At 38.2% G+C, this 27986-nt stretch overlaps 1 protein-coding gene across 2 annotated transcripts; it reads right to left on the bottom strand.

The window, feature by feature from the left end:
* WDR75 (WD repeat domain 75) lies at positions 1–27945 on the bottom strand. Of its 2 annotated transcripts, none has more exons than XM_070956853.1 (21): positions 27860–27945; positions 26910–27039; positions 25894–25959; positions 23960–24059; positions 23013–23137; positions 21145–21215; positions 19291–19407; positions 17312–17400; positions 15702–15860; positions 14579–14638; positions 14358–14473; positions 12847–13022; positions 11240–11403; positions 9344–9524; positions 7626–7720; positions 5842–5937; positions 4361–4530; positions 3357–3416; positions 2212–2352; positions 2030–2115; positions 1–377 (listed from the first exon to the last, which is right to left on the bottom strand). In XM_070956853.1, exons 1-21 carry the CDS (start codon positions 27943–27945, stop codon positions 170–172), a joined length of 2496 nt encoding a protein of 831 aa, XP_070812954.1. In that variant the 3' UTR covers positions 1–169. The 2 variants fall into 2 exon arrangements, with proteins under 2 accessions (XP_070812954.1, XP_070812953.1); XM_070956852.1 differs by having other exon boundaries at positions 2–377; positions 9344–9527.
* Between the last annotated feature and the right edge of the window lie 41 nt (positions 27946–27986).

Genomic DNA, 27986 nt, shown 5'->3' with positions numbered 1-27986 from the left:
AATACGTAAGAAAGAAAGAAAGAAAGAAAGAAAGAAAGGAAGGAAGGAAGGAAGGAAGGAAGGAAGGAAGGAAGGAAGGAAGGAAGGAAGGAAGGAAGGAAAGAAAGAAAGAAAGAAAGAAAGAAAGAAAGAAAGAAAGAAAGAAAGAAAGAAAGAAAATGTCACATGTTCAGAGTCCCGAAGCCCAGCTGTAGTCCAATTTCCTTAATTTACGAAGTTCTCTTTCCTGAAGTTTTGATAACTTAGATACATCCTCCCCAAAGCACTCTGTTGTCTGTGAAGCCTCTGGGCAAGCTTCAATATCTTCGGACTCCTCTTCGGATTCCTTCTCTTCACTGTCACTTAGCATTTCGACTTCATCAGCAATTTCACTAGCGCTGTTTTTTTTAAAAAGAAAAGGAATTATGTAAAGCGTTTTCTATTTGTCTCACAAACACATCATTTGTTTACAGAGATCCTAAACAATGCTGATATACAAAAGCCCAGAAAGCTATCTTGGTCAACAATTCCACTGCCCAGTAGTCTTCCTTTCTTCTTAAATGCTTTCCTGAACATATAAAATAGGTCCTAGTATGAAAAGGAACACAGATCCCTTAAATGCATCTTTTCTGATTCTTACTTTCTATACAACAGGCACTGATGGCGTTTGTATATGTACCATGAGCCATAATGGCGCAGTGGTTAGAGTGCAGTAATGCAGGCTACTTCTGCTGACTGCCGAGATGGCAGTTCAAATCTCACCAGGCTCAAGGTTGACTCATCCTTCCATGGTGGGTAAAATGAGGACCCAAATTGTTGGGGGCAATATGCTGACTCTATAAACCGTTGAGAGAGGGCTATAAAGCACTATGAAGTGGTATATACGTCTAAGTGCTATTGCTACCAAACTACGTCATGGAAAGACAGGCATTTTCTTTGAGGTGCCAGCATTGTATGTATTTGCAATATATCCTGTGAGGAATAGTAAAGTAAAATCTTGGGAAAAAGCGCTATTATTACATTAATATGTATACTTGGTAGTGAGATTCTCTGTGATTTGGGAGATCAATAACAAGGCCTTGGGGGTTTTTTGCAGATATTTTCCCTCCTGGCAAGAGTACATTCATGCAGCAATTCAGTGGGAGTTCCCTTGTGCTATTTATGGTCTGGTAAGAGTTGAAATCCAGACGGTTGGAGACTGGCGATCTCCTGGGACTTGTGGCAAAATGTCTGCAGAAAATCAGATCAACATGAGATTGATTTGATTATGACCAAATCCAGGATATTGGATCTTACACTCTGAAGAATCCAACAACTAAGTATGCCTAGCACACCAGCACTACCTGTATTCCAAGAAATCCATGAATTCACATGTTCCTTCATCAACCATCTTTAATGAGATACTCAAATGATTGAATCCTCTCCTTTCTGAAAAAGCTCCAAAGAGTAAAGAACAACCTAGATGAAATCTCTAAGGGCAGAGAGAACAGCCCTGAAGGCACTATGATCATTGGCAGAGATGTCCACGCATCAAAAAAAATCAACATAACAATCACCATGTGATCAAAACTCAAAACGCAAGACTGTAAAAAAAGGAACACACTGCATGGTTGCACATCAGGTTTTGGGCCCCCTTCCTGCTGTGGCAGAGGGCGGAAGGCTTTGGATCCTCAAATTTCTAAACTTTCTAAATGTACCCCAAACACAAGCATCCCTATCTTGAGCTGATATTTCATTTACTTTCCATCGTTCGGAACAGAAAGGGAAGTGACCAAAGTAGACAGAAAAAAATGGCAAAGGAAGGATTTGCGATGTATCACACATCTTGCACCTTGTCAAATGGTTTAATCCCAGCAAGGGATTGTTGGGGTTGATTGAGGGGTGACAGTAGTTGATTCATTTTTAGAACTCATGACAGGTCAGATGGGATGTCTCGTAAATCTCTGAACACAACATACATGCAGCCTCTATGGGTAACTCATCTCAACCAAAACAGGGCAATATGTTTTACTATTTTATCTCTGAGGAACCTCTCATGTTTCTTACTTACCTTGTTCTAGGCACCAGCAAAGAGTGAATAAAAAGAGGACATAAGAAAGAAGCTGAAGGTAATACATGAGCTGGAGTATGAAGCAGCTGGGGAGAAAACACAGGCAGGTGAGATTAGAGCACTTTCTTAAGAGGTCATTGCAAATGTATACATTTCTGAATATAGATCAGATCCATTCTTGCCTCTTTAACAGCGGGTGATTCTTGACCTAGCAGGTTCTGCACAGGAACCTTCCCAGTATCCATTCCCTGTTTCATTTGCTGCCGATGCTTTCCCAACAACAGGTAAAAAGGAGTTATGGAGATGCTCTCTTCAACTGCTAACTATAAAGGAAATGGGGAGGGGGGGAGAAACCACACCTACAATAAGGCATATGCAAATAATTTTCAAGCACAGGCACAGACATTTTCCAAAAGTACTACAAACCAAGAAAACAGTAACTTATCTTTGGAGTGCATGCTTGTTCAGCAGTCAGGTGCAATCTCATGATAGGCAGTCATTAAGTAGGTCAGCCTTTGTATCCTGGTGGTCCTAGAGTATCTATCTATAATATGCTGCTAGCAGAATGAACTACAGAAAGTATCCCTCAACTTGTTTGGGAGGTACCAGATTAGGAAGGCAAGGTTGAACTAGCAATATTTGACCAGAAGATTGGTGCAATCCATGACTGGTTTAGTGCCTTCTCCATTACTTTTAAGAGCCCAAAAACACCAAGAAAGGTACTATAAGTCCTTGAGATGAAGCCCAAATGTCATTTGGAATTGCTTTATCTTAACAACCTGATTGTAAATTATAATATATATTTATACTATTTAAGATGGGTTTTTAATTTGGAAATACAGTACCCATCTTGACCATTCCTTGAATGCAACTTTCACTCTTTCAACTAAAATAAAGCTAAAATTATCTGCAGATATAGTTTTTTACTTAAGCATTCAAAACTTAAATCAGCAACTCTCGCTATTCATCTTTATTGGCACCTACCATGTAGCAGTAGATGGGTATCTCAACCTTTCCCATAGTCAAGTAAAATAACAAATGCAGGGTGACTACATGTTTGCCATCTTAAAGAAAGATTAAATACTATCCTGGCCAAATAATGTGAAAGACAGATATCCAGTGATGAGGCATGAAACGATGTGAAAGGAGGCAGTGTGGTAGATGAAGCTGGGGAAAGTTTTGACACAACCTTTGGATTCAGAGACACCCACTGAGGTAGGCCTCACAATGCTTAAGACAGCACTGGATTATACTCTGAAATATAACTCAGCATTCAAAATGGATTTTCATTTCTTTCATAAAGTCATGTAGCTACAAAAATTAATACCTGTCTACTGGAAGGCGTAAGTCTCTCTTCTGGGGTCTTTGTGCTAAACGTCATTAATTCCTACACAATCAGAAAGGGAGGGGGGGGAAGAGAAGCAAGATTACAAATAGGAAAAGTATCCTTATAATTACATTGGGTTTTTAAAATGGCATACAATTCAAAATACCAGTCCAGAAGCATATGGATATAGAACTTAAATATTAGATGTGGCTGTTAACCAAAACATGGAGGATAATGAAAGAAAAAAATTGCTACTATTTGGAACAATTCCTTTCCTTTCAAAGATTATTATAGGAAATTTCCTTTCTCTCTAATAGTGACCAAATGACACTTTTTTTTAGTGCTTTTGGGGAGAATACATTGCCTACAAGCCAAGGCAGCATTCATATAAAGCAATATTGGGATTTAGACAGGGCAAATTTCATGTCAGCATAGTATTGCTGGATGGAATTAGATTGCTAGAAAATAACCTATATCTTGACACAGTAAGAGATATGCAAAATGAAGGTTGCTCAGAGAAGCCCATAAATGTCAAAACATTTGACAGAGCAAAACTTCTATAGCTGACTCAATATACTTTATCTAGGCTGCAGTCCTAAATGGAGTAAGAGCCTCTGAACAAATAGGAACTATTTCTAAACAAGCATGCAGAATGTGTCATTAGTGCTTGAAGAAATAATATGTATGTAATTTCTGTAGCTGTCCATCTCAATCAATAATTCTGGGGAAGTTTTCCATTCAAAAAATACATTTCAATTACAAATACTAAAAACATTTAAAATAAATAAAAAAACATCCAGATTAAAAATACATAGTAGTAGTCAGTAAACACAGTCTTTTAAGTTATTTTTTCTTGTTTCTATCTCCCTCCACCACTAGGACAATATTGTATGACAGTATAATGGAAGGACTGGGCAAAAATGAACATTACAGCCTCTTTTCAGATCTGTTAGTCACACCTACCCATTTCCCTCTGACTTAGTTTTAAAAAAGCCGGCACTTACATGTGTTTCAGTCAAAAAATAAAACTGCGATTGGCTAAGCCACTGATATTTTTCGGAGGTAATACATTCAGGCACATCTCTTGGAACAAAGACCGCCCACTGGACTTTCCCTCTGCAGACATTTCTTTGGACACACAAGGGCCGTGGTTCGCTGGGCTTGAATACAAACACTAAAGCAGAGAAGAATATCTTTAGCCTTTGAAAACAACCCTGTCTGTTTTTCTGACTCAGAGTTGAAGAGTCATTGAGTTACAAAGCCACAACGATCCCAAACATGGAGACCCAGCCTCAATTTTGCTAATTGATCTTTTATAAGGACAATGTAACAATTAATCTGACAGTAAAGAGCCAAACTGCATCATTATAGTTTTAATGGTATGAGAAAACCACAACCAGATTGACACCTCTTTGATGAGAAATAAGCTACAATGAGCTTTCCCCTCCAGTTAATAGATTGGGACTAACAACTCCTTGAATTTCCATCTATCACGCTGGTTCAAAATCCTAATCTCTTGATTTGGAGGAAATCAAGTTAGAGATGGCTATTGTTCAGGAAAAGGAACAGTAAAAAAGATTCAGATTTTTTTGATATGGCCTTCAACCCAATCCACTATGACAGCTTCTTAAGGATAGGATTCAGACACAGTACTCTGTACTTTTTCTGTTATTTTCTCAGCCAAAATGGCTTGTTCATAAAGTGACACAATATTATTATGAGACTGGTATCAAGATTAATAGGTTCTCTTTAAAAACATATTTTTTCCCTCTGTAGTAAAAATCTGAAAACCAGAAGCTGCTTTAACAGTAAGAGATTAAGTAATTACTAACAGATACCCCAAAAAGAAAATAACTCCCTCTATATGTAAGATACCTTTACTCTAAATACAGTGAGTAACTGGTTTTTGATCCTAAGATAAAAATCATTATATAATTTTTTTTTTTAATTTGATTTATATGCCGCCCTTCTCCGGAGACTCAGGGCGGCTTACAATGCATTAAGCAATAGCCTTCATACTTTTGTATATTTTTTATACAAAGTCAGCTTATTGCACCCACAAACTGGGTCCTCATTTCACCTACCTTAGAAAGGATGGAAGGCTGAGTCAACCTCGAGCCTTGGAGAGATTCGAACCAGCAGTAAATTGCAGGCAGCTGTGTTAATAACAGGGTGCTTAGACCACTGTACTATCAAGGCTCTTTTTATCAATTTTTGGCAATTATCCACTTCTACCTCAGCATCCCCCTGTACATTTACTCATATTCAAGAGAACTTGGCCCTCTACAGGATCAAAGCAAAGGAAAAGATTGAAAAACTAACTAATTTCCCGTAAGTTTTTTGGTAGGATCTAAGATTCCAGGTTCAGCCTAGTTAAAAAAATTGTTTTAAGTGGCATTAAATCTAAAATATTTTTCTAGGCATGGTAATACCACAACTTGGATCAACCATTCTCTACAAAGTAGAAAGGCCTCTTTATTCTCACCATCTGAATATTCCGAGTGCTGAGAAATTGCCGCAATGTTCTCAGACAGATGATCAGGCTGAAGAATGTTGACATGTAACTGGGCACTCCATTCCACTGAAAAGAAAAATAATCAGGTCAGTAAAAGAACCACAGCCTATGAAAACACTTTTTCTAGAAAGGGCACAACTTGAATGAGGGGCAAATTCAATTCAAACACAACTTTTTGAGTAGGGTCTGGATAAGGAATGAGAGTAAGAGGATATTCTACAATGATGGCTGGCCTAAGGTTACCCAACAGGATCTCAAAAGGATCCTGAAATCCATCAATCACATTTTGGCCACCATCAGCTCTCAAGATTCTGTTTAGTTCATCTGGAAAGGAGAGACCATACATGTTACCAAAGTGGCATAGGATAAGCAGAGCCCTGATAGATTCACATTTTGAAATCATGAACTCTTAGAAATCAACTAATATATAATTTGCTATTAGTCTTCTTTGAGTTAATAACAAAATATATTAAAATGTGCTCCAGTAGACAATTAGTTTTCTCTAAACAAAGATAGATTACACTTTGGACAAGAGTAAAAACAACCCAAAAAGTATAATGTTCATATAATGGTCACTATTTAGATTCCTCTAACACCAGGGGATGCAGTGGCTCAGCGGCTAAGACACTGAGCTTGTCGATCAGAAAAGTTGGCAGTTCGAATTCCTAGCGCCGCATAATGGAGTGAGCTCCCATTACTTGCCCCAGCTTCTGCCAACCTAGCAATTCAAATGCATGTAAAAATGCAAGTAGAAAAATAGGGACCACTTGGTGGGAAGGTAACAGCGTTCCGTGTGCCTTCAGCGTTTAGTCATGCCGGCCACATGACCACGGAATTGTCATCAGACAGCACTGGCTCTTTGGTTTAGAAACAGAGATGAACACCGCCCCCTAGAGTTGGGAATGACAAGCACGTATGTGCGAGGGGAACCTTTACCTTTACCTAACACCATAGTCTTCTTCTCAGGTAGACAGGAGAGACCTGCTCAATGTTTCAGGGCCAGCAGATGGGATATTTTCTATTGAGGCACCCAAGTTACGCAACTCTGCTGGTTCTCTTCTTGTTTCATTATTAGAATATTTTGTCTTGTGGCTTTTTGACTTTCTTTAGTTGCCTGGATTTCAGTAAATCTTTTATTTACTCCTAAAATAGGTCTTCCTTCTCAACTCTCCTGGAAGAACTTCCAATTCTTTGAAGTTATAGGAGAGCAATGAAAGGGGACAGTTATCCATCTCCCAACTCCACTGCAGGTTAACCACATATTAGCTTCACTGAGTTTCCCTCAGCAAAATGACTCTAACAGGATTACTAACAGCATCCTAATTATGTAATAGGTTTGCTGATGCTAAACTACTCATTTCAATTTCTATTTACTGTAAAAAAAATCATCTAATTTTGTATAGTGATCTTCTGGTAAGTAGACCTCATGCATTTTTTTAACAGCTAGGTTTTAAGCTGAACAAAAATTCTGGCCATTTGTCAAAAACACATAGATTAACTCAGTATCTTTTGGCAATTGTACCTCAATTAATAATAGCAGGCAGCTGGTAGTTAGCAAGAGTAATCCAGTGCATGTGCTAGTGGATTATCCTGCCATTTATTGCTAAACATTTACTAAAAGGGTTTTCTTTACCCAGATGAAATCAAAACTGAAGGATTTTGTTTGCACTGACGGATTGTTTCAACTATGGAGTTCCTGTAGCATAAAATGCCAAGGAGAAAAGAAAATACGAGAAGTAAAAGCAAAGACTTACATGAACAATTCAGCAAATTCCAGCAGCACAAAAAGCCATTGCTGGTGGTGCCAAGGAGATATTTGGAACAAATTAGCCTCCCAAAGCACAGGCTCCTAAAGGAAGAAAGGAAAGGTCAGAATAGTTGCCCAACTCCAAATTGTGCCAATAACATTTGCTGCTATGTTCGTCAGCATCCAGGATTGAAAACTGGTAGAAAAAGAACTGATCATTCCCTGTTCAGTGAGGTACTTCGTAATATGCCCCCTCTACATTAACAAGGGTCTATCTCAGAAACTCATTTCTCAAATTTGGTTGTAAGACTCCTGTGCTGACCAACGATATATACTTCAAAGTGATATACTGTATACTCAACAGTAACCTATCTATTACCTATCTAACACATGGTAAACAAGAAGGTCATCTAAAAAGTTCCTGCAAAAGGAAGGACGTCACTGATGTTCAGGCCAGCTGGACGTTCAGAGGTTAAGATTAGCCAAAGCCTTGCAATTTCACCACTGAGCAACTTTAGTCTTTTTACCTACATCTCCTAGCAGCAACTATATGTGCAGACCTGGGGACAAATTCCATTTTACAATCGTACAATTCAAACCATCTACAGCAATCAGGCAAATGTTTACACAAAGAGGGTCAAGGAAGTCATTTGAAAAAGAGCACCTTCCGAGCAAACGGTTCTGTTGAAACCATTTCAGATAATGCTGCACTTTGCAAGTGCTGATAGGCAAGGAGGTCATGATCAATTTTAAAAGTTTGTTGAAACCATCTTGCTGACAGGGCAGTAAATTAGGAGGAACTGGTTTTTTATTAGCAGCAAAAATGTGCAGAATTCAAGCAGACTGAGGGCTCAGATGTATTGAGAACTATAGTTGTTAATTTACCTATTTAAGAATATTATATCACAAGCACTCTCGTTTAAAAAGGGTGGTCTATTTACTAAGAAACACAAATGCAGCCACAATCCTTAGTTATAATGAATTGTTGATTTAATCATTCGTTTTAATCAGGTTCCCTTTACTGGCTGAGGGAAGTTCAGAAATGAATACGAGGGAGGACCAATGACCTTGCTTGTTATTCCAATGCACATTTTTGTTTTATAGAAGAGCAATTTTACATCCCTTTAGCACAACTTTTTCCCATTATCTCTCTTCCCTCATTTTATTCTTAATCAAAGGATTTGATCTTTTTAAAGAAAGGTTCCAGACTAAGCTAAAATGATACATACTGGATATGCTATTCCAAGGAGCCTGGTGGCACAGCAGACTAAAAGCATTGTTATTAACATCAAGCTGTCTGCAATTACTGTAAGTTCAAATTTCACCAGGCTCAAGGTTGACTCAGCCTTCCATCCTTTCTAAGGTAGGTAAAATGAGGACCCAGATTGTGGGGGCAATAAACTGACTTTGTATAAATATACAAAAGTATGAAGGCTATTGCTTAACGCATTGTAAGCCGCCCTGAGTCTCCGGAGAAGGGTGGCATATAAATCAAATAAAAAAAAAAAAAAAGCACCGAAAATGAATTAAATTTATGAAGACTTTTGTTTCTGTTGTCAGATCCTGTTCTTAAAACTAATTAGAGGAAATTGTAAACTGAGAAGAACATTTCAGACTCACTTCTGAAAACTGCAACATTACACTTTTCAAATGAGAGTTTTTGAAAAGTGATTTAAATACAAGCAAAACAATAAGATCCAGAAGAACAAGCATACAAGTACGTACATTATAGTTCCTGGAGGGTGGCAGAAAGTGCATTTCAAATCCCATGTTTCAGAATCCCACACGGTGATTGTTTTGTCAAAGCTAACAGCAAGTAAAGAGCCATCTTCGGAGAAGCAGCAATGTGTAGCTTGATAATTATGATAACTTCCTACAAAATCACAGGTCCAAGTTATGCTTTCACCTGCTGAGGAAGAGGCACACAGATTTAGGAAAATAATATAAATGTTAGCTGTATGGCATAAAAGAAAAATCATGTGAGAATTTTAATTTTTACTAATTTGGTCTGGTTTACTTGTGAGGTTAACAGTTGTATTCACTTGCTCCTTTCTTTGCAAGAAAACTCCCAATTCTTTGCAATGGGGCAGTATCAGTGATGGATTGCCCCCGGTTTGGACCGGTTCTATAGAACCGGTAATAAAACCGGAGGGAGGCTCCGCCCACCAACCCTGACCTCATCAGAACACTTCTGCACATGCGCAGAAGCTTCTGCGCATGCGCAGAACAGCATGCGCGCGGCCCCGTTGCGAAGCGGTAGTAAAGGTGAGTAGAACCCACCCCTGAGCAGTATCAAACTAACGTGGGACCAAGGAGGCTCCAGTTTCTTTTTCCACTGGAAGAGAAAAAGAGCTTAATCATCTTGGTAGTCCAGCGGAGCAGTTCCACACAAACCGCATACTACTCTCTCTCTTTTTTTCTGAAGCAGGAAAAGCCACACATTGCTGGGAAGATTTCTGTCCACTTGAATAAAACCAAGAGACCACTGTGTGGGAGTAATACTTGCCATGGCAAGCAAAAAAGTGGAAAAAAAAACCTTATACGAGTTAAGGGGTTTTTTTCTATACAAAATGGAATCCTGCTAAAAGCACGTCCATATATAAGTTACATATTTTTGCTGGCACTTTGTTCAAGAGAAATCCTAGGCTACCCAAACATAAATCCACAGACTTCACTTTTAAAGGGCTTCTTAATAACTTATTTACAATCATTAATTTGGGCCCATAGCTGCAGTGTTTCTTGGAATCCATCTCCTTACAGGCCACATGGAAAAGAGAATTTAGTGTCATGAAATGTACATTACATTTAATACAACATCTGGATCTGCCACATCAAGAAATGAACACACACACACACACAAAACCCCAAACACAACACTCAAAATAGCAAGATAGAAACTTCTCCAAATAAGTGCTCCTATCTGCCACTTTAACTGCCCAGGTTATGAAAACCAGAAATAACTTTCAAGTATAAACAGTTTTTCCCATAACACTAGGATATCTTAAACATGGAAAACTGCAGAAGCTTAAAATTAAGGGTTGGGGGTGATGGGGAGAACCTTACATCTCCACAAAAATGGCCTCACAAAGATCACCAAGCTTTCTTGACTAAATGTAAAGGGGTAAGAAAATACAGTTACAGAGAACCTCAGCTTCAGTAGGAACTCCTATCCTAGTTGCCACCAACTAGGCAGAGAAACTCAATCACAGCTACACTAAAGTCTTTTTTCTCTTGCACTATATATTATTTTATTCCAGTTGCAAAGTTCACAAATGGTCAAATTCCACTGTACATAGAAGTGCTAAGTGACAGCCACGTCTCTCTGTGTAGAGATAATTTTTACATATTAAAAAAATACTCTAAATTAGAAGGAAACAGAAAATTTTAAGTCATGCTGCTTATCTGAGTTTTAGAAATTTCATAAAGATCCTTTTTCCTTTAGCCTTCAGCACACAAAAAATTACCTTTTACAGATGTAGAGAACCAACCAGAAAATTGTCACCTGCACTGTAATCAATCCTCTGCAGTTCATCAAATTCCCCACTTTCATTAAAAAGCCGAAACCGAACATTTTTATTCATGCTACAAATGAATGAAAGCTACTCTCCCCATTTTACTTACTTTCGTTGTCTTGATCCACCAGCAGCATCCAGACCTTGAAGTGCCCATCATTGCTGGTTGTTACCAGAGTTGGGGTTACATCTTCAGAATGATCTGTGCCACGGAAACACATCGCTGTTATGCTGTCCTCATGTGGCGTATTTATTCGTGTGTTTAGAGTAAAGCTAACATCAAAAATAAATAAAGAAAAGAAAATTATATTAAAGCATTCCCATGAAGTAAATAGGCTTCAAGGCATGTACTAATATTATGCTGGGTTGATATATTAAACATTTAATTCACATCAAGTGCATGGATGGCGTAATTATTGGATATTATAATTTCCAATTGATGGTGTTGCATTTTTATCCTCAAATAAAAGTGGTACATTTTGTACTATTGTACCACTGACAGAAATAGCCAATATAAGAAATAGAACTGGTTATAAGCCATCAAGATATAAAATGAAGTAATTGCCTCTGAGCTGGGCTTGACTCCTGATGAATTACACCTAAATATCCATAAATTTGGGGGATAATATGGCACATAACTGCTTTGCCATTACTTTATTTTGAAGTGTTGTTTCATTATTCTCATCTACATTAAATAGATCTGATAGAAGAGTGTATCTTTCCTATACAGTAACACTCTTCTATGAAACCCATATGCTCAAACATGAATAAAAGAATAGGAATAGAATAGAATAGAATAGAATAGAATAGAATAGAATAGAACAGAACAGAACAGAACAGAACAGAACAGAACAGAACAGAACAGAATAATAGAGTTGGAAGGGACCTTAGAGGTCTTCTAGTCGAACCCCCTGCTTAGGCAGGAAATCCTACACCATTAGAAAGAGGATACAGTAATGTAAGGCTTGTAAGACATCTCTCTACTTATTGAAACTAGGAGATGACTTACAGGTATCAATGGAATTATCCAACTATCAAAAACCATCTGTTGTATTATGTTAACTATACAAATGGAATGGGAATGAGAAATAAGGTAGGTTGCCACCAGTTCCAGAAATGTCATCATTTGGTTTCCTAAGTACCGATAATTAGTATGATCAACTTAGTGCAAATTATATACATTTATACTTGGACAAAAATAACAGCCAGACTATAAAAATAGCTGAAACACTGAGAACAAGGTTAACCTGCCTAACAAATCAGTAATGGAGTACACCAGCTTTCCCCAGACTGATGCTCATGGGTAAGTTGGACTTCAGCTCTTTGGCTGTCATAGCTGGGAATGCAGAGGGTGGAAATGTAAGATTAATTGGAGGTTCAAGCACACCGACACAAATCATGGATTTCTTCCTGCAAAGCTAACTCTCCCTGAAAAAACTGTGTTACTGGCCACTTGCAATATGTCATGAAGTCACTGCTCTGCTTCCCTGTCGCCTCTGTTCCCTGTAGATCAAAATGACACTATAAAAAATGCCAATCATGAAAAAGCGGCCTGTCCCTGGGCTCATGAGATACTTGAAGTCTTGGCATTCATTCTCCATGGCTAGAAGCAAAATCTTGGCTTTAAAATGATCTCAGGGCATGTTACTGCTCTGCAACGTAGCAACTATAGGAATAGGACTCCCTTTGTCCAACATAAATTCAAACATGTTTAACCTTTGTGTCTGCTCATTATAGGCCCAGAGCTTCAGCTGCATCTCAAGCTCACTGCCACTTCCTTGCCGTTGTTCCACGGTAGCCAGCCAGTCGCCTTTTGAATCAAACACAGCTTTCACTAACTCAATCTGGTCCAGACCCGACTGATGAATGTACTCCTGCTGCACAACATCCAGCTGTGTATTTCAATAAGAGAGAGAGCGAGAGAGAGAAGCAAAAGAGTTGATTAAGTCCAGGTATCTTTGGAAGCAAAGTCGTAAAATGGGACAAAATTCACTTAGCAACAGAAATTTTAGCTCAATAGTAGTTGTAAATTGAGGACGCTTGTACAAGGAAGGAGGCATCCTAAAATTAGTATTGTATTACTTGTATTTCTTGTCACCAGGACACAGTCCCTCATCACCCTCTTTCAGTAGCTTCCATTCAAAGCTTTTGCACACCTCCATGCACAATTCAACCACAAACATCACTTTATATCACCATATTTCTTTGATTCTGTATAGAAACTCAGACACTTTATTCTCTTTACCCCTCTTTGTCCCTTTATGCTAATGGCATCAATCACTTCTACTTACACATGGCAGAGTGTACTTTTTGCCCCCATATCATATAGCCTTTTCCAACGTCAGCAAAACGTATCTTGAAGTTTTTCACCTTCTTCCTTTTCACTCTTATTACATCCCCATCCCTACTCCCAATCCATGTCATCACACAACTCATGGTTATCCCTTACACAGAGACAACTCCCTTAATTTTCACACTAAAATAATCCTTCTGTCAGCACCAAGATATTGTTCCCTCTGCCTTGTTGAGTACCTTGAGGATGGCATTTAAAAGGTATATATTTAATAACTTGTCTAGTAAATAACTAGAACAGGACTGTCAAACTCAAGGCCTGTGGGCCGGATGTGGCCTGCGATGTGGTTGGATCTGGCCCATGGGGCCGTCCTGGAAAATGTAAGGGGCCAGTCTGCGTCGCTTCGGCCCAGTCTACCCACGTCGCTTCAGCCCAGTCTACCCAATATGAAGAGGAAACATTGGGCTAGCATGGCTTCGGCCCGATCTACCCAATGCAAAGAGGAAACATGCCAGCAGTTTGGGGAGTGACGTCAAGCTGGCCATGCCCACCCAGCTGGCCACACCCATGCCCAGTGAGTGGCATCAATCTGGCCACACCTACCCAGTCAGCCATGCCCACCTGGCCTCCTGAGGTCAACCACAGCCCCTGAAATTGAGTTTGACTCCCCTGAACTAGAATAATCCATTAGCAACCTTGAAGCTTCTTCTTCCTTTTCATTACCTCCTTGACTCGATGAAGACAAACCTACTGCTGAGTTCTAGTTCCCTGCTATTAGTTTACCTTGTAAAATACATTTTTTTCCAGCCTGTTATGAGATCAATACTGAGTATTTTCCTTCTCTACCCACAGAATGGAAACAGAAGCTCTTTTGTAAGCTAGTAACTTGCCTGGATTTACAAGGCTTTATCACATATTCACTAGTTTAACTTACATTGTACAATAGTTTATCATTTTGCAGTGAATAGAACTGCAGATGTCCAGGCTTGCCATTTAGAACTAAAGCTTTCGTTCTTGGATCAACTATCAAGCCAGTCTTGACATCACTGCCTGAAAAAAAGAAAAAGGTTTGAAACAGAATGTCACTTCTTAAAACACAAACACAATTTCAACACCATGACCACCCCCCACATCCCCAAACGTTACCCCACATACCTTTGATTAATCCTTGGATTACTGCAGAAACTTTCAAGTTGCTATGTATGATTACTATCTCTGTGTGTTAAAAAAAAAAGTTAATAAACGTAAGAAGTAAGGCTCACAAAAGGTAAAGGAAAGTTATTATCTACAATTGGACAATTCAGAATATCTACTAGATCAGGTGTCTCCAACCTTGACAACTTTAAGACTTGTGGACTTCAACTCCCAGAGTTCTGATAGTTGAAGTCCACAACTCTTAAAGTTGCCAAGGTTGGAGACCCCTGTACTAGATTATAAAATACTTCTATTAGGAAAAAGAGCTTGCTTTTGAAGGCTGTTTAAATCCTGGGAGCATTTCTATAATTAGGCTTGGAACAATTTGGTTGAAGCAGCAACCAGCAGTATTGTTCAGCAGCTTTGATAGAGGCCACCAAGGTATTACTAGGATAGAAGGATTTTGAAGATAACCAGATGCCTGGTGACCTCAAAAGTAGTCCACTGTAATGCCAAGTTATTCTTGAAGGCTGTTCAAAATTAAAATTATTTTAGAATAAGGCAGCAGGATCATTTTCTACGGTAAGTCACTGTACGTAGCTAACTCCCTCCTGTGCAACACTGATGGGGTATATGTAGCTACTAGATGTTGATAGATTTTAACTTCTAGGTTGTTTAATCAGCACAGTAAGATATGGAAGCTGGACTCCAAAATATCCCAAGGCCCCCCAAGGGCTCCCCATTCCAGAGTTGCAGCAGCCATAATTCTGGGATCAGGTCATAGGGGGAGGGGAGGGGAGGGAAGTGTCTGCTGTAACTTCCAAGAGTCTCTAAGCGACCAGTTGAGGACTAAGCGGTGGGGATACAGTGGTTAGAATGCAGTACTGCAGGCTAACTCACTGCTCACTCCATGAGTTCGATCCTGACTAGCTCAAGGTTGACTCAAGGTTCCATATCCAGCCTTCCATCCTTCCGAGGTGGGTAAAATGAAGACCCAGATTGTTGGGGACAATATGCTGACTCTGTAAACCACTTAGAGAGGGCTGTAAAGCACTGTGAAGCGGTATATAAGTCAAATTGCTATTGTAACAAACTTCATATGCTAAACCAAAACCAACCACAAATCTTCCTGATTTGGTCTTACTGTTATCAGAATGTGAGGTACAAAGAAGAGTTCCATCAGGTGAGACAGAGATATACTGTATCGTGGCTCCTAAACGAGGCAAGAATTCCTTTTTAGCATCTGACCCATCTCGCCACTGAACCAGCACTGATTCAATCCCACCACTCAGGAGGCTAGTGCCTGTTGTTCCAAACAAAAAGAAATAAATGAGTCAAAGGGCGGATGAATCGATTAACAACCAATAAGAGAATAACTTATAATAACTTACGGTAAGAATAACAAATAAGAAGCCAAGAACAACTGAGCAACAGTTCTCAATTTTTTTCAATTTACTCAAGTGATTTAAATTATTTTATATTTATGCCCTAGTTAATGATAAAGCCAATTCTTGCTTTGGCTGAGTAGCCTGTACAAGTATTTGGATCTTATGAGGATTTAATAACTTGTCATACTAAGTGGAATTTAAAAGGGCTAAGACCACAATCTTGCACAAACTGACTGAGGAATGAACTCAGTGAACTGACTCCCTTCCAAACTGTGCAGCACTGTATATGATAAATGTTCTGCTGGAAAGGTAAGTATAATCATTATATATATTTTTATCTCTCTGTATATAATAGGTCTCACAAACTGAAATCCAACTTCTATAATGCTATAGTTAACGTTTACTTTAACAAGGGATTAAGGTTTTTCTTTTAACATAAGAAACAGGATTTTCCAAGCAAAACCTTACACTTTGCTTACGTTAGCAGAAAAATATGTTCTGCTGCCACACAGCAAAATTCCTCCTGTTTCCTGTTCAAATAAGAAGCCAAGAATAAAATAAACACCGCAGGGGCCACCTCAAGTGCTTGGCAAGGTCCATAATTTTCCAACAGAGAGATCTGATTTTCCCCCAGCTACTTAGAGAATGGCTCAACTTCCTTGTTTACATACACTGATATAAAACAGGCATAGCCATTTTATTACCTTGCCATTAATCAACCTGTAACCATGATTTAAAAACTGTTTTTGCTTTTGAACCCATTTTTAAACCCTCGTCTTTGATAGATTTACAGATAGTCCTCGACTCATGACCACATTTGAGCCCAACATTTCTGTTTGCTAAGTGAGGCATCTGTTAAGTGAGTTTGGCCCCATTTTACGATCTTTCTTGCCAGTGAGGGCAAGTGAATCTCTGCGGTTGTTAGCTCAGTAACATGGTTGTTAAGTGAATCTGGTTTCCTCATTGACTTTGCTTGTCAGAATGTCACAAAAGGGGATGACGTGACCACAGGATATTGCGACCGTCGTAAATATGAGTCAGTTGCTAAGTGTCTGAATTTTGATCACATGACCATTGGGAATGTTGCTACTGTTCTAAGTGTGAAAAAAAGGTCATAAGTCACTTTTTTCAGCATTGTTTTACTTTGAATTGTCACTAAATGAACAGTTATAAGTCGAGAACTACCTGTATTTAGTATATCAAACTGTATTTCTTGTAGGAATATTTGATGCATTTGTAGCACATTTTCAGCAGTCTGCATATTTATAGATCATTAAAATGTCCATGCTTAAAAAAATTGGTAGCATATATAATACTCCAAAATATCCCTCTTAAAACTGGCCTTTTATAACTCAGGCAATTTTACCTTCTACAGAGAAAGCAAGATCGACAACTTCATTGTGATGCCAGTGCATTGTGGAAAATGTATATTCTCTCTTATGATTAAAATTTCTCCTATAGGAATAAAAAAAACCACACTGAATTGCAATCAACATCTCAAGAGTTTAAAAGGAGCTACCATACTAATCACTTTGGTTAAGTGTTAAACCAACCTTCCCCAATCCACTGGTGTGAATTTCTTTCTCTAGCGCAGGAGTCTCCAACCTTAGCAACTTTAAGACTTGTGGACTTCAACTCCCAGAGTTCCTCAGGCAGCTTTGCTGGCTGAGGAATTCTGTGAGTTGAAGTCCACAAGTTGCCAAGGTTGGAGACACCTGCTCTAACTAGCCAGTATGGCCAATATAGAGAATTGAAGACACTGAAGTCTGCGCATCCACTGAAGACATCAGTGCTAAATATTTTTGATTCTTAAGCTTGCAAAATAAGAATATTTACTTCTTTTACATTATACCTAGAACCTACCAAAGAAAATATTGGTGAAAACACATGTCTGCTTTCACATGTGCATCACTTGCCTGGCTGTAACCTACTGCAAAAGGATAATTAATAAGCATTATTCAAGCCCAAAGCCTTTACATTTGACTGAGAGAAGTGTACAGAAGTCAGTTGCTCCAGGATGGATCAGATCTGGAATTTTGAGAGCACGCCTGTCACATACAAAATAGCTGTCATGGAAGACATGCCTACTCACAAAGTAAGTGTTAGAGTGAATGTGGCCAGTTATAAAGAGCCATTTGCCAAAGACAACAAGCCTCCATCTATACGTTTTTTAGTATCCCATCCCAAGGAACTTTGTGGATTCAAAGGCCCTGTTGCAAATAAATATGCTAGAACATGGTGCCTTGCAGCAAGCATACAAGCCTTCTATTTCATTCTCAATTAGTGTTTCAAATGAAGTGTGGATCCCAATGTACAATGAAATGTGTCTCTTTTTCAATGTTGTCGATAACTATTTGATTTTTTTCCCTTTACATATAGAAAACATCCGGATTAAGAACCGAAAACCTTCTACTGTCATTCATTGATTTATCAAGTTTACATAGCTTTACATACATTTTTTTTTGTCATTAGCCCCAAGAATGATTTGAAGGCAAATCCCAACACTTAAGATAAAGTAGTTTTAGCTATAATAATCCTTGCAAATCTGAATTATTTGCCAGAAGACTGTCCTCTAATTGTGACAGCCATCACCATTGAAAAAAAAATCTTTCTCCTTATGTTCTGAATGCAGCCCGGCATGCCATATTATTCATCCATATTCCCATGAAGGATAATCATGACCTCCGATTAAAAGTTTGCAATTTTAATACATTTAAGCTACCAGCAGAGGAAACATCTGCAACAAAAGTCTTCCAATAATGAGCACTATGCTGGTTATTGTCAAGCTCATTGTCTTAAGATTTTATTTTTCTGTACAACCCAGTGAATGATGTGATATTTCAATCTGGGCATGACGGTATTAATTTTATTTTTCATCTTGTGATCTCTAATGGATTGAATCCCACTCCAATCTCTATTTAGAGTGAGATTTTTCTTAATTTGCAATAAATCAGTGCCATCTTGCGGTCTGCATTGAACAAATTCTCATCTGTAATTCTTCAATTCATTGGAAAACAGCTTTTTATCAAGCTCTAGACCAGGTATGCCCAACCCGCAGACTGCATACAGTCCTGGACAACTAGTAATGCAGCCCCACAAGATCATAAAGGAGGTTTGTTATACATTTACTATACATGGTTTGCATGCAGCTCAAGACAATTCCTCTTCACTCAATGAAGCCCAGGCAAGTCAAAATGTTGGACGCCCTTGATCTAGACAGTACAGTTTTGCCATACACTTGGGTATTCTTATGGCAAGAGGTTAATACTCTGCCCTTGCATTTTTTCAGGAAATATGTGTTTAGAAACAGCTGCCAATCCCAAGAATAACAAATGCTTGCCTCACCAAAGACGAATTTTGCCATCTTTGTGTCCGCTTGCTATGCAGTCTTCCTTTGGGTGACAGGTTATACAGGTGAAATAGCTAGTTGAAGCATTCCTAAGATTTTTACCTATAGAGAAGCTTAAAAAAAGAATGAGTTAGTTTAGTCAGTGCAGCTGTTAAACAGAATTATCCAAGAGATTAACAAAATTAAAATGCTAAACTGCAAGAGCCACCTCCTCACAAGAATGCAGCACACGTAACAACACAGAGATAGAAGACCGCAATACCCTCTACATAGGATTACCCTTCGAAGGCTACTCAGAAACTGAAACTGATTCAAAACTGCAGTATCTGTATCTATTTTGGCATCCATTCCATTTGCTTGGTATTCAGTAGTCCAGCCATCTCTCAACCTATTTGTTCGATAATTCTATGTCTAAAAAGTTTGGAAAGTGGGAATGGATTCTATGGAGACGAGCATAGATATTTTTGATTAATTTCTCCCTTAATCTGTTTTCCTTTCTCTTTCACTGCAGTCACTGGATAGGAATCAACCCCAGTAATTGAATGGGTTAGGGATTCTAAAACTTTTTAGAGCCAAGTTTGAAAGATACTTGACCTTTCCCTATCTTTCTCTTCTAATAAAGAATTCTTGGAATCCGAAATAGAAAATGTTTAATCGATATCCACAGAAACCTTTAAAATCTGGGATCAACCACAATAGTGGTAAGCATTTGATGCGTTTTTCAAACAACAAATTGCAAGTTGTTATTTAAAGCAAGTCATAACAACAACTCGCAACAAGTTGCCATCTAGGCAAGATGGGCAGCATAAATGAACGAACTCACATTATTAAAATAGGATGCATTTTGGATCTCCCAATTTTATTTTTATTTAAAAGCTTTATATAGACATCCATCTTATGAATCACAATCCTGGGCAGCTCAGAAGAAATAGTAAAACAGTAAAAAGCAGCCATTAAAATCCAACAAAGAACCTCCCAATGCCCCCAGATAGAACACTTCCTGACACATCTAAAAAAAAAATTAGACTTCCCTGGGCTCCATCTCCTACTGCATAGGAAGGCTATGGTAAAAGCTACTTCTTCCTGGGTTTTCACAAGGCCAGCAGGATAGTGGCCTGCCAAATCTTAAGGGGAAAGGGTGTTCCAAAAGGACAGTGTCGAGAAGGCACACCTCTTAGGTCCTACTGAGCAGAAACATTTAAGGGGAAGAATCTGGACCATGCTCCCCCTATCCAACCGGCTGGAACAGGCAGACATCCTCAGAGAGGCAGCCCCACAAGTACCCTGCCTTCTTGTCATTCATGGCTTTAAAGATGAAGTCAGAAACTTCAAAAAAGTACTTTCATTATTGGTTTCAGCATTCCAAAAAACCCCAACCCCAATTAAAAACTCCACTGTCAATTTGTTTTCGGGGGGGTCAGAATGGAGTCTGGTTTGTGCTCTAGTGCATGCTTGGGCTGCTGTTTGGGCTATTTGGAGACCATGGCATGTATTATCTCTTCTCGCCAGCTGTCAAATTGGGGTTTCCTGGACAAAGCATCTGCCAATAGGTTTCTTCCCCCCCCCAGTATGTATTTTAGCTTGAAGTTAAAGCGTTTGAAATACTGAGCCCATCGAACTTGTTTGGGGGAATTGGTTTATAAATAGTTTTTATTTGTAGTAGCCAAACACCTTTTCAGAAAATCTAATCAATTAACTGGTTAAACCCAAATTGGATAGTCTCTTTTAAAAAAATCAAATTAACTGATTCATTCCTCGACATCCAAATTGGTAAAAGAGGAAGTAAAGAAGAACTGATTGACATATTGCCTTGGATATCACACATATCAATTTACACTTTTAATCCTCACCTGTAAATCTTATTCTTCTTGAAGAAATAAACAACAAGACAAAGCTTCCAGACTGATACTACATATTCACCCTGTCATAATGAATAATGAAAATATAGTTGGAAATTTCAACCACCTTCAACTTAAGTCTTATTTTGCTTAAGTATTTTGCATATACCACTTTAAATTGTGAACCTGTTAAAATATGTAGATGAGCGCATAAATTATAATAAGCCAAAATCAACAAATAACTATAACTTGGTGCAATGTATGAACCTGGATTTACTTTTTGTCAAGATCTTAACTCTTTAAGTCAAGATTTCTGTCAAGTTCAAAACATTCATTTGATTACAAAAATAATTAGAACAGTTGGGAATGTGATAACAAATAGGGGACTAAAACCCATTAATTTAAAGCAACCCCGTAAAAGTGACCTCATGCATTGGTAGGCAATCTGGTGCCTTGCAAATATTTTGGGCCTGCTTCCATCAGCTTTTGTCACTATGACACATAACAATGGATTGTAGAAGTTGTAGAACAAGACATCTGGCAATCATTAGGCTGCCCATTCCATTGTTCAAAACACCAAGAAGTTACATATTTGATAATGCGACCCAGCTGTCACTGAAATGAACAGTTTCCATATCACAAACTGGATGGAGAGCAAGGCTTTAGTCAAGAAGAAATACTGTAAAAAGTTTACCATTAAGGAACTTTGGGAAGGAGAAGAGGATGCTGACTGAAAAATATAAAACTTTGTTGACTCCCTGAACAGGCCATCTAGTTTTCGATAACCTGTATCATCGACAATTGCCCAAATTTTTGCTTTTCTCCTGCAGCAGACTAATCAGAGAGATGAAAAGAAGGATCTGGAGCCTGATTAGCCCAAAAATCTCTCTTCATAATGTGTGTGTTATGCGTGAATCCCCCTTGCCAGACAGTAGGCTCAGAAATCCATTCATTTTCTGGTCTACTTGGAGGATTGTATTTAAAACTAAAATAGATTGTTATTGTTCTGTCCCCGTCTCACACACGCACACAAACAGACAGCCGGGGGTTAAATAAACTGGCAGACAACAAATTCTTCCGATAAGAGGCTTGGCAGCAACCCAGTAGCTGCTTGCCAAGAACTTTACTCATAAACAAAATACACACAGTTCAAGAATTGTCCATCCGTAATTAAATCCAAGGCAGATAATGTTGTTTCCAAAGATGCAATGTGACTCGATAGTAGTTAGTTTTGTCCGTCACAGAGTCTGAATGGCCACCTCACCCCCTTTTATACCCTGTGGGGTGTGGTCCAGTGACTCAGCTTAATCTCTGGCACGCCTCTTCTTCTGTTGCGCGCACTTATCTCTGCGACGCTGCCAAGGATCCAGCCAAGACTCATCTCCCTCATTACTGTCCACCTCTGGCTGCGTGGACGTGCTTGGCCCCGGGCCTATCTCTTGTCCTTCGGCGGACACCAAAGGCATTGCCAGAGAGGAGGGTCCAGGAGAGGGAGGCCTTGCCAACTCCTCTCCTTCACTCTTGGAGTCCTCTCCTGCCGATGACACAGGCTCAGGTAACGGAGCCACAACAGTTACATAGTTCATCTTATGTTTATTTTTGATAAAACTGGTTTACCTCCCAAGGAGGGAACAAAAGACTGAAAATGCTAATCACTTGCCTATACGCTATCTGATTGAAAAGTTGTGTTTTTTAAAAAAATATTTTAAATGTTTGACCATTTAATCATCAAAAAAAGGCAGCACAGATTTTGGGAAAGAGTGGAATGACTGATGGTGTCCTCCCATCAGTGACAACAGAGGGGATTGCCAAGTCACTATCCCATCCCCATAGGATCAGCTATTTTTGCTACTGCTTGAGAGTAAAGAAAGTATACATACATCTCTTCCAAACGCAGTGCATTTGGGAAACTGGCTTACACCATCTAAAACCATTTCTAGGTCATTGGCTTCCACTTCTTGATCAGGTGTTTTTGGAAGTTTCACTGTCATGAGCTGAAACTTATCTGGTGAAATAAATATTTCATATTAATAAATTGGTACAAATGGATATGAGTTGCCAGAAAGTATGGATTTAATAATGACTTGCAGATTAAGGGATAACTATCAGGTTCACGAATCATATTGAATCAAAATTAAACCGCATTTATGACTTAGTACAATGCACAAATCAGGCCACTTTTTCCCTATGGCTTGAATTATAGAACACATTCATTGAGCTAATGAGAGACGTTTTTCCTAACCTGCCTTCCTCTCCCCATCCCCGAATTCTCTCTGGAGAGATAAAGAATTGGAGCTAAATCTAGAAAAATCTACTTTGGCTTCAGTTTTGGGATAAACTCATGATGCTCCTTCATTTCACCCATTATGGGAAATTAGTCATCATCAGCCTAACCATAAACGTTTATCAACCAGTTCACAGACAGGTCTCAAGTTCCAAGAGCCATAAGATTACATTATTTTATTTCCTGGGTTTTCTTTTAGGTCATTGTTTTACAAAAACTTACATCACAATAAAACTGTTAGCATTCTATGAACCACAACACTTCACATTGTTTTTACAACTGGTTTAGAACAAGTATACATCTGAAAATCCTGTCAAATAGTTAACAATCCTGAGCTAGAGAGGAGAATAACTTTAAAATTAATTAACTCTGAGAATGTAAGAGAGCTTACACATGCTTACTTTTATTTTTCATAATACAAGGCAGTGTACCACAAGCAGTGAATTTATTTTACTCCAGCCTTCCATTCTTTGACAAAGGTTTAAAAGAGGTTCATGAGAACATAAGATCTATAGAAAAAAAGGACATAGGTTATAAACATACCTGATTTTTCATCGTTATGCTTTGAAATGATGATAAATGCAGAATTCTCTGAACTTGCAAGGGTGTAAAATGCAAAGAGTTTAGACCCAACAACGAATGTCTAGAAGAAAAGAACAAAGTGACACAATATCTCTATTATATTTCAGCCAATCTCAAGGTGAAATCCTGGCAAGAAATACTATTTGTCCTAAGTTCCAAGCAGTTTTTGAAAGTAGGAGAATAAGAAAAATACTCCCTGCCCCATATTACCAATGTGTTTGTTCTTTTGGTTTGGCTTGGTTACTGGCATAGTTGCTCTTATGCCAGCACAACGGAATGTGTTCCCAAAAACATATTATTCATGCTGAATATTTCATTTCATTATTAAGCAGTCTTGAGTTCACTTGATAAAAAGGGATACTTCCCCCCAATTATTTAAAAAAATACATAAACACAATCTGCAAAATTAAAGGTAGTCCTCAGTTAACAACAGCAATTGAGACTGGAATTTCTGCCACTAAGCAATGTAGTCGTAAATGTGATGCCATGTGACCATGTTGCTTAGCGATTGCTGTGCCAGCACTTTCTTGTTGCTGTCATTAAACAAATGACCATGTCATTAAATGAGGACATCACGTGGTCATTTGCCACTTCCTGCCAGCTTCCCTACTGACACTGCTAGTAGAAAATCAGCAAAGAAACCGGCAGAGGGTGATCACATAACTACTTTGTGCAAAACATTTACCTTCCAGCTGCCTTTCGAGTAACGAATTTAGTTTTGAAGAAGATACGATATCAGAGTGTCTGATAAAATATGGATGTGCAAAATGCAACATTTGTAGGGATAGAATTGTACGGTACTCCTGGAATATCCTGTTTTTCTCATGGCATGAATGATCATGCTTGGGACATCACAAAATCACTGTAACTGTGTGCTGGGGACCAAATACCCAAATCACAATCACATGAGCTTGGGGATGCTGCAATCACCAGAACTTTGAGGACCAATTGTAAGTACTACTCGTTCGTAGCTGTCACAAGTTTGAACAGTTGCTGAACAAGTGGTCATTCAGGGACAACCACTGTATCAGAAGAAACTGCAATTATAATAGACTATATATTGAGAAACCTCTGTTCACATCCTGGCCCTGTACATAACAGTTACACTGTACATGCTACATACAGTAAACTAGAGAAAACCTATTTATTCCATTTATTCCACTGTCAAATGTACAGGAACTGCTACAGCAATTAAAACAGTTACAGTAAAATATTTTTAAAAGCCCTAAAATATGCACAGTAGCCAACTTAAATACTAACAAAAATTACTGCAAGAAATTAATAATAACACTCATACTGAGCAATCATAACCAAATATAATACGATATACTATTTTTTCCTAGTCTTATAAACCACTCCAATCACTGATCATTGAGAAACAAAACCTGGCATCTGTACATCAGATTAAAATAGTAATAAAATAAAAATAATTCCTACTAATATGAACATATTCCAAATATACAAATTTGACAACATTAATGACATTAAGCAATACTTCAATATTGAAAAAAACAAGCTCACAATATCTCAAATATCCCAAATCTCCTGAACAGCCAAGTTTTCAAGTCTTTCAAGAGCCATTTACATTTCTGGGTAAATTTTGTTTGATATTTTATATTACGTCTTGAATTACATTTCATATGCAATAAATCATTTACAATAGCTAACATGTGGTTTGCATGATTCTAGCAAATTATAGCTACGCAACCATACAAAAATCACACCCAATATCATCCCACTATAATGCATATTATTTAACTGCTGAAATCAAAAGAATATTTCTAGGTTCATTAGGTACAAATCTGATTACTGTACTAATTTGTGGTCTGATATCTTTGTGAGCATAAATTATCAATGATATATAAAAAATTAAAGAAAAGGAAAACTGAACAAACCTTGATAAGAATTCCATCCATAAAATCCCAGAGTTTAATAGTGCCATCTAGAGACCATGAATAAAGCTAGTAAGAAGAGAAAAAAAGTGATCTATAAGTTTCAATTTTGATACATGTAGAAAAAGTGTTGAGTTTCTGTATTCCTAGTGGCTCCTGCTTTATTTATGACATTATAGTATATGATATTTTAATGTATTTGGTAAAATCATTCATATTGATAAAAATCATGTGCGCATATTTATTCCTGATCTCTGCCAAAACACTGGCTCATAAATAGCATGAACACAGATTTTTTTTAAAAAATATAATAAAAACTTTCCTGAAACCCAATAATAATTAAACCCAACCAACATGATAGAATTTGAAGGACCATTTTAGGTCCCACAGATACATACTAACTTTAAGAGTCCTTATCCAGCAAGAAGCACTGAGGGAACAACCTTATGTAGTGGATCTTAGGTATCCACAAAGAAAGAATTGCTGCATTACTCCATGGAGAAATTCCACTGAGTGGATACAACAGATGCAAAAGTTACTTCTGAGCCTAACCAATTCTCTTTTCCATATAAGGATAGAGATGAGAAGCAGCATTTACTCCTGGGGCCCTCTCAGTCCTAACTGAATGCCCAATAATCAGAGATAATGGAAATTGAGATCCAATAAATCTAGAAAACAAGTGTTTCCCTAGTTTGCTTTAAATTATGCAGGCCTCAAATGGCATGGAACTTTTAAACTGTACAAGAAACTAGTAAGTCAATGCTGCTGGCTCAAAAGTGTCAAACTCAAATCATGCTACAATTGGACTGATATATGCCCAGCAATTTGATCCAGAAGTAAGCATAGCATTCTAGACAGTGAAAAATAAAAGCCATACATTGTCTTTACAGGTTTACAGTGATAGACAGCTAATCCTATTTTCAGCAAACTCCAAATTTCAATTATTAGCCCTTTTATATGTCCCTCTACCCCAATTATGTTTGAATGAAATGACATGCCATAATGAAACTGATAACAACCTGTAAATGATTTTGAGGATTCAACTGGATTCCTGTCACTAGATTGCTGTGACCTTGTAGGATATGTAAACATTCTTCTGTAAGCGTACTGTAGACTTTAATGTAGTCACCTGAAGCACATAGAAGATACCTGTAAATGATTTTTAAAAAGTTAATGTAAAAGGCATCTATGTAATTCGAACAACATATTATATGTTAAGCAGAATTAGAAAACATGATTCGTCAGATCTTTAACATTAAAGCTAAAAGACTAAAATAAAGTGTTCAAAATCCACTATGTGATCTATCAGCACTAAAACTCTGTGTTAAACCTATGGAGCGTCATTCAAAAACAAAATACGGACGAATGTATTTTGAATAAATATGAAGCAGTAACAAACTTATTAAGATTCATATATTTGTATCATTTTACATTTCACATCAATATAAAAACAAAGCATAGATCCACCACCAGAAATTTAGAAGCCAAAATCCCAGAGAAGTGATGTCCTCAGTCTACAAGAAAACAAAAGAGATCCGCCTCTATTTTTACACGCCTTAAATGTACTGGCCTGAGAACTAAATCTAGACTCTCTATTCACAAACACTAAAGATTACAGCAAGAATCTAAGAGGGAAGTCACATTCCAACTGCAGATCCTATGGCACTTTCTCCTTTTGAAGTGACATTACGGACTGCAAATTCATCCTAAAGTAATTTTTTGGAGTGAACTTTTGGAGCTCAAAAGCAGTTGCCTAAAGATATTAACAGCCTAACCCAGAAAAGACATTACCACTACAATCAGGTGAATATTCCCGCGTATATGTCTAACGAATGTATCAGTGCAAGCATTTTATGTACAAGTGCATTGCACACGCGTAGGTACATGTCAATAAAATAAAACGCCGTCCTTCTTGCAATTGCAGCTTTCTCGCGTCATGGAAGCTGTTCAACTCTCCAATTCTACTAACTTCGAATCTGCAGAAAACACCGCGCGACACCCGCTCAACCAGCTCCCGCCGCAGCGAACCACGCGGAGCTCCTCGCGCGCCACCATCTTTCCACGAGAGCCGACCTCCAACCTTCGTGCCCCTCCCC

This window comes from Pituophis catenifer, unplaced genomic scaffold (assembly GCF_029215685.1).
Source record: "Pituophis catenifer annectens isolate HBS135680 unplaced genomic scaffold, rPitCat1.0.hap2 SCAF_1, whole genome shotgun sequence".
NCBI classification, from domain to species: Eukaryota; Metazoa; Chordata; class Lepidosauria; order Squamata; family Colubridae; genus Pituophis; species Pituophis catenifer.
The sequence above is the reverse complement of the archived record's forward strand: the minus strand, read 5'-3'. Positions and strand labels throughout refer to the sequence as shown.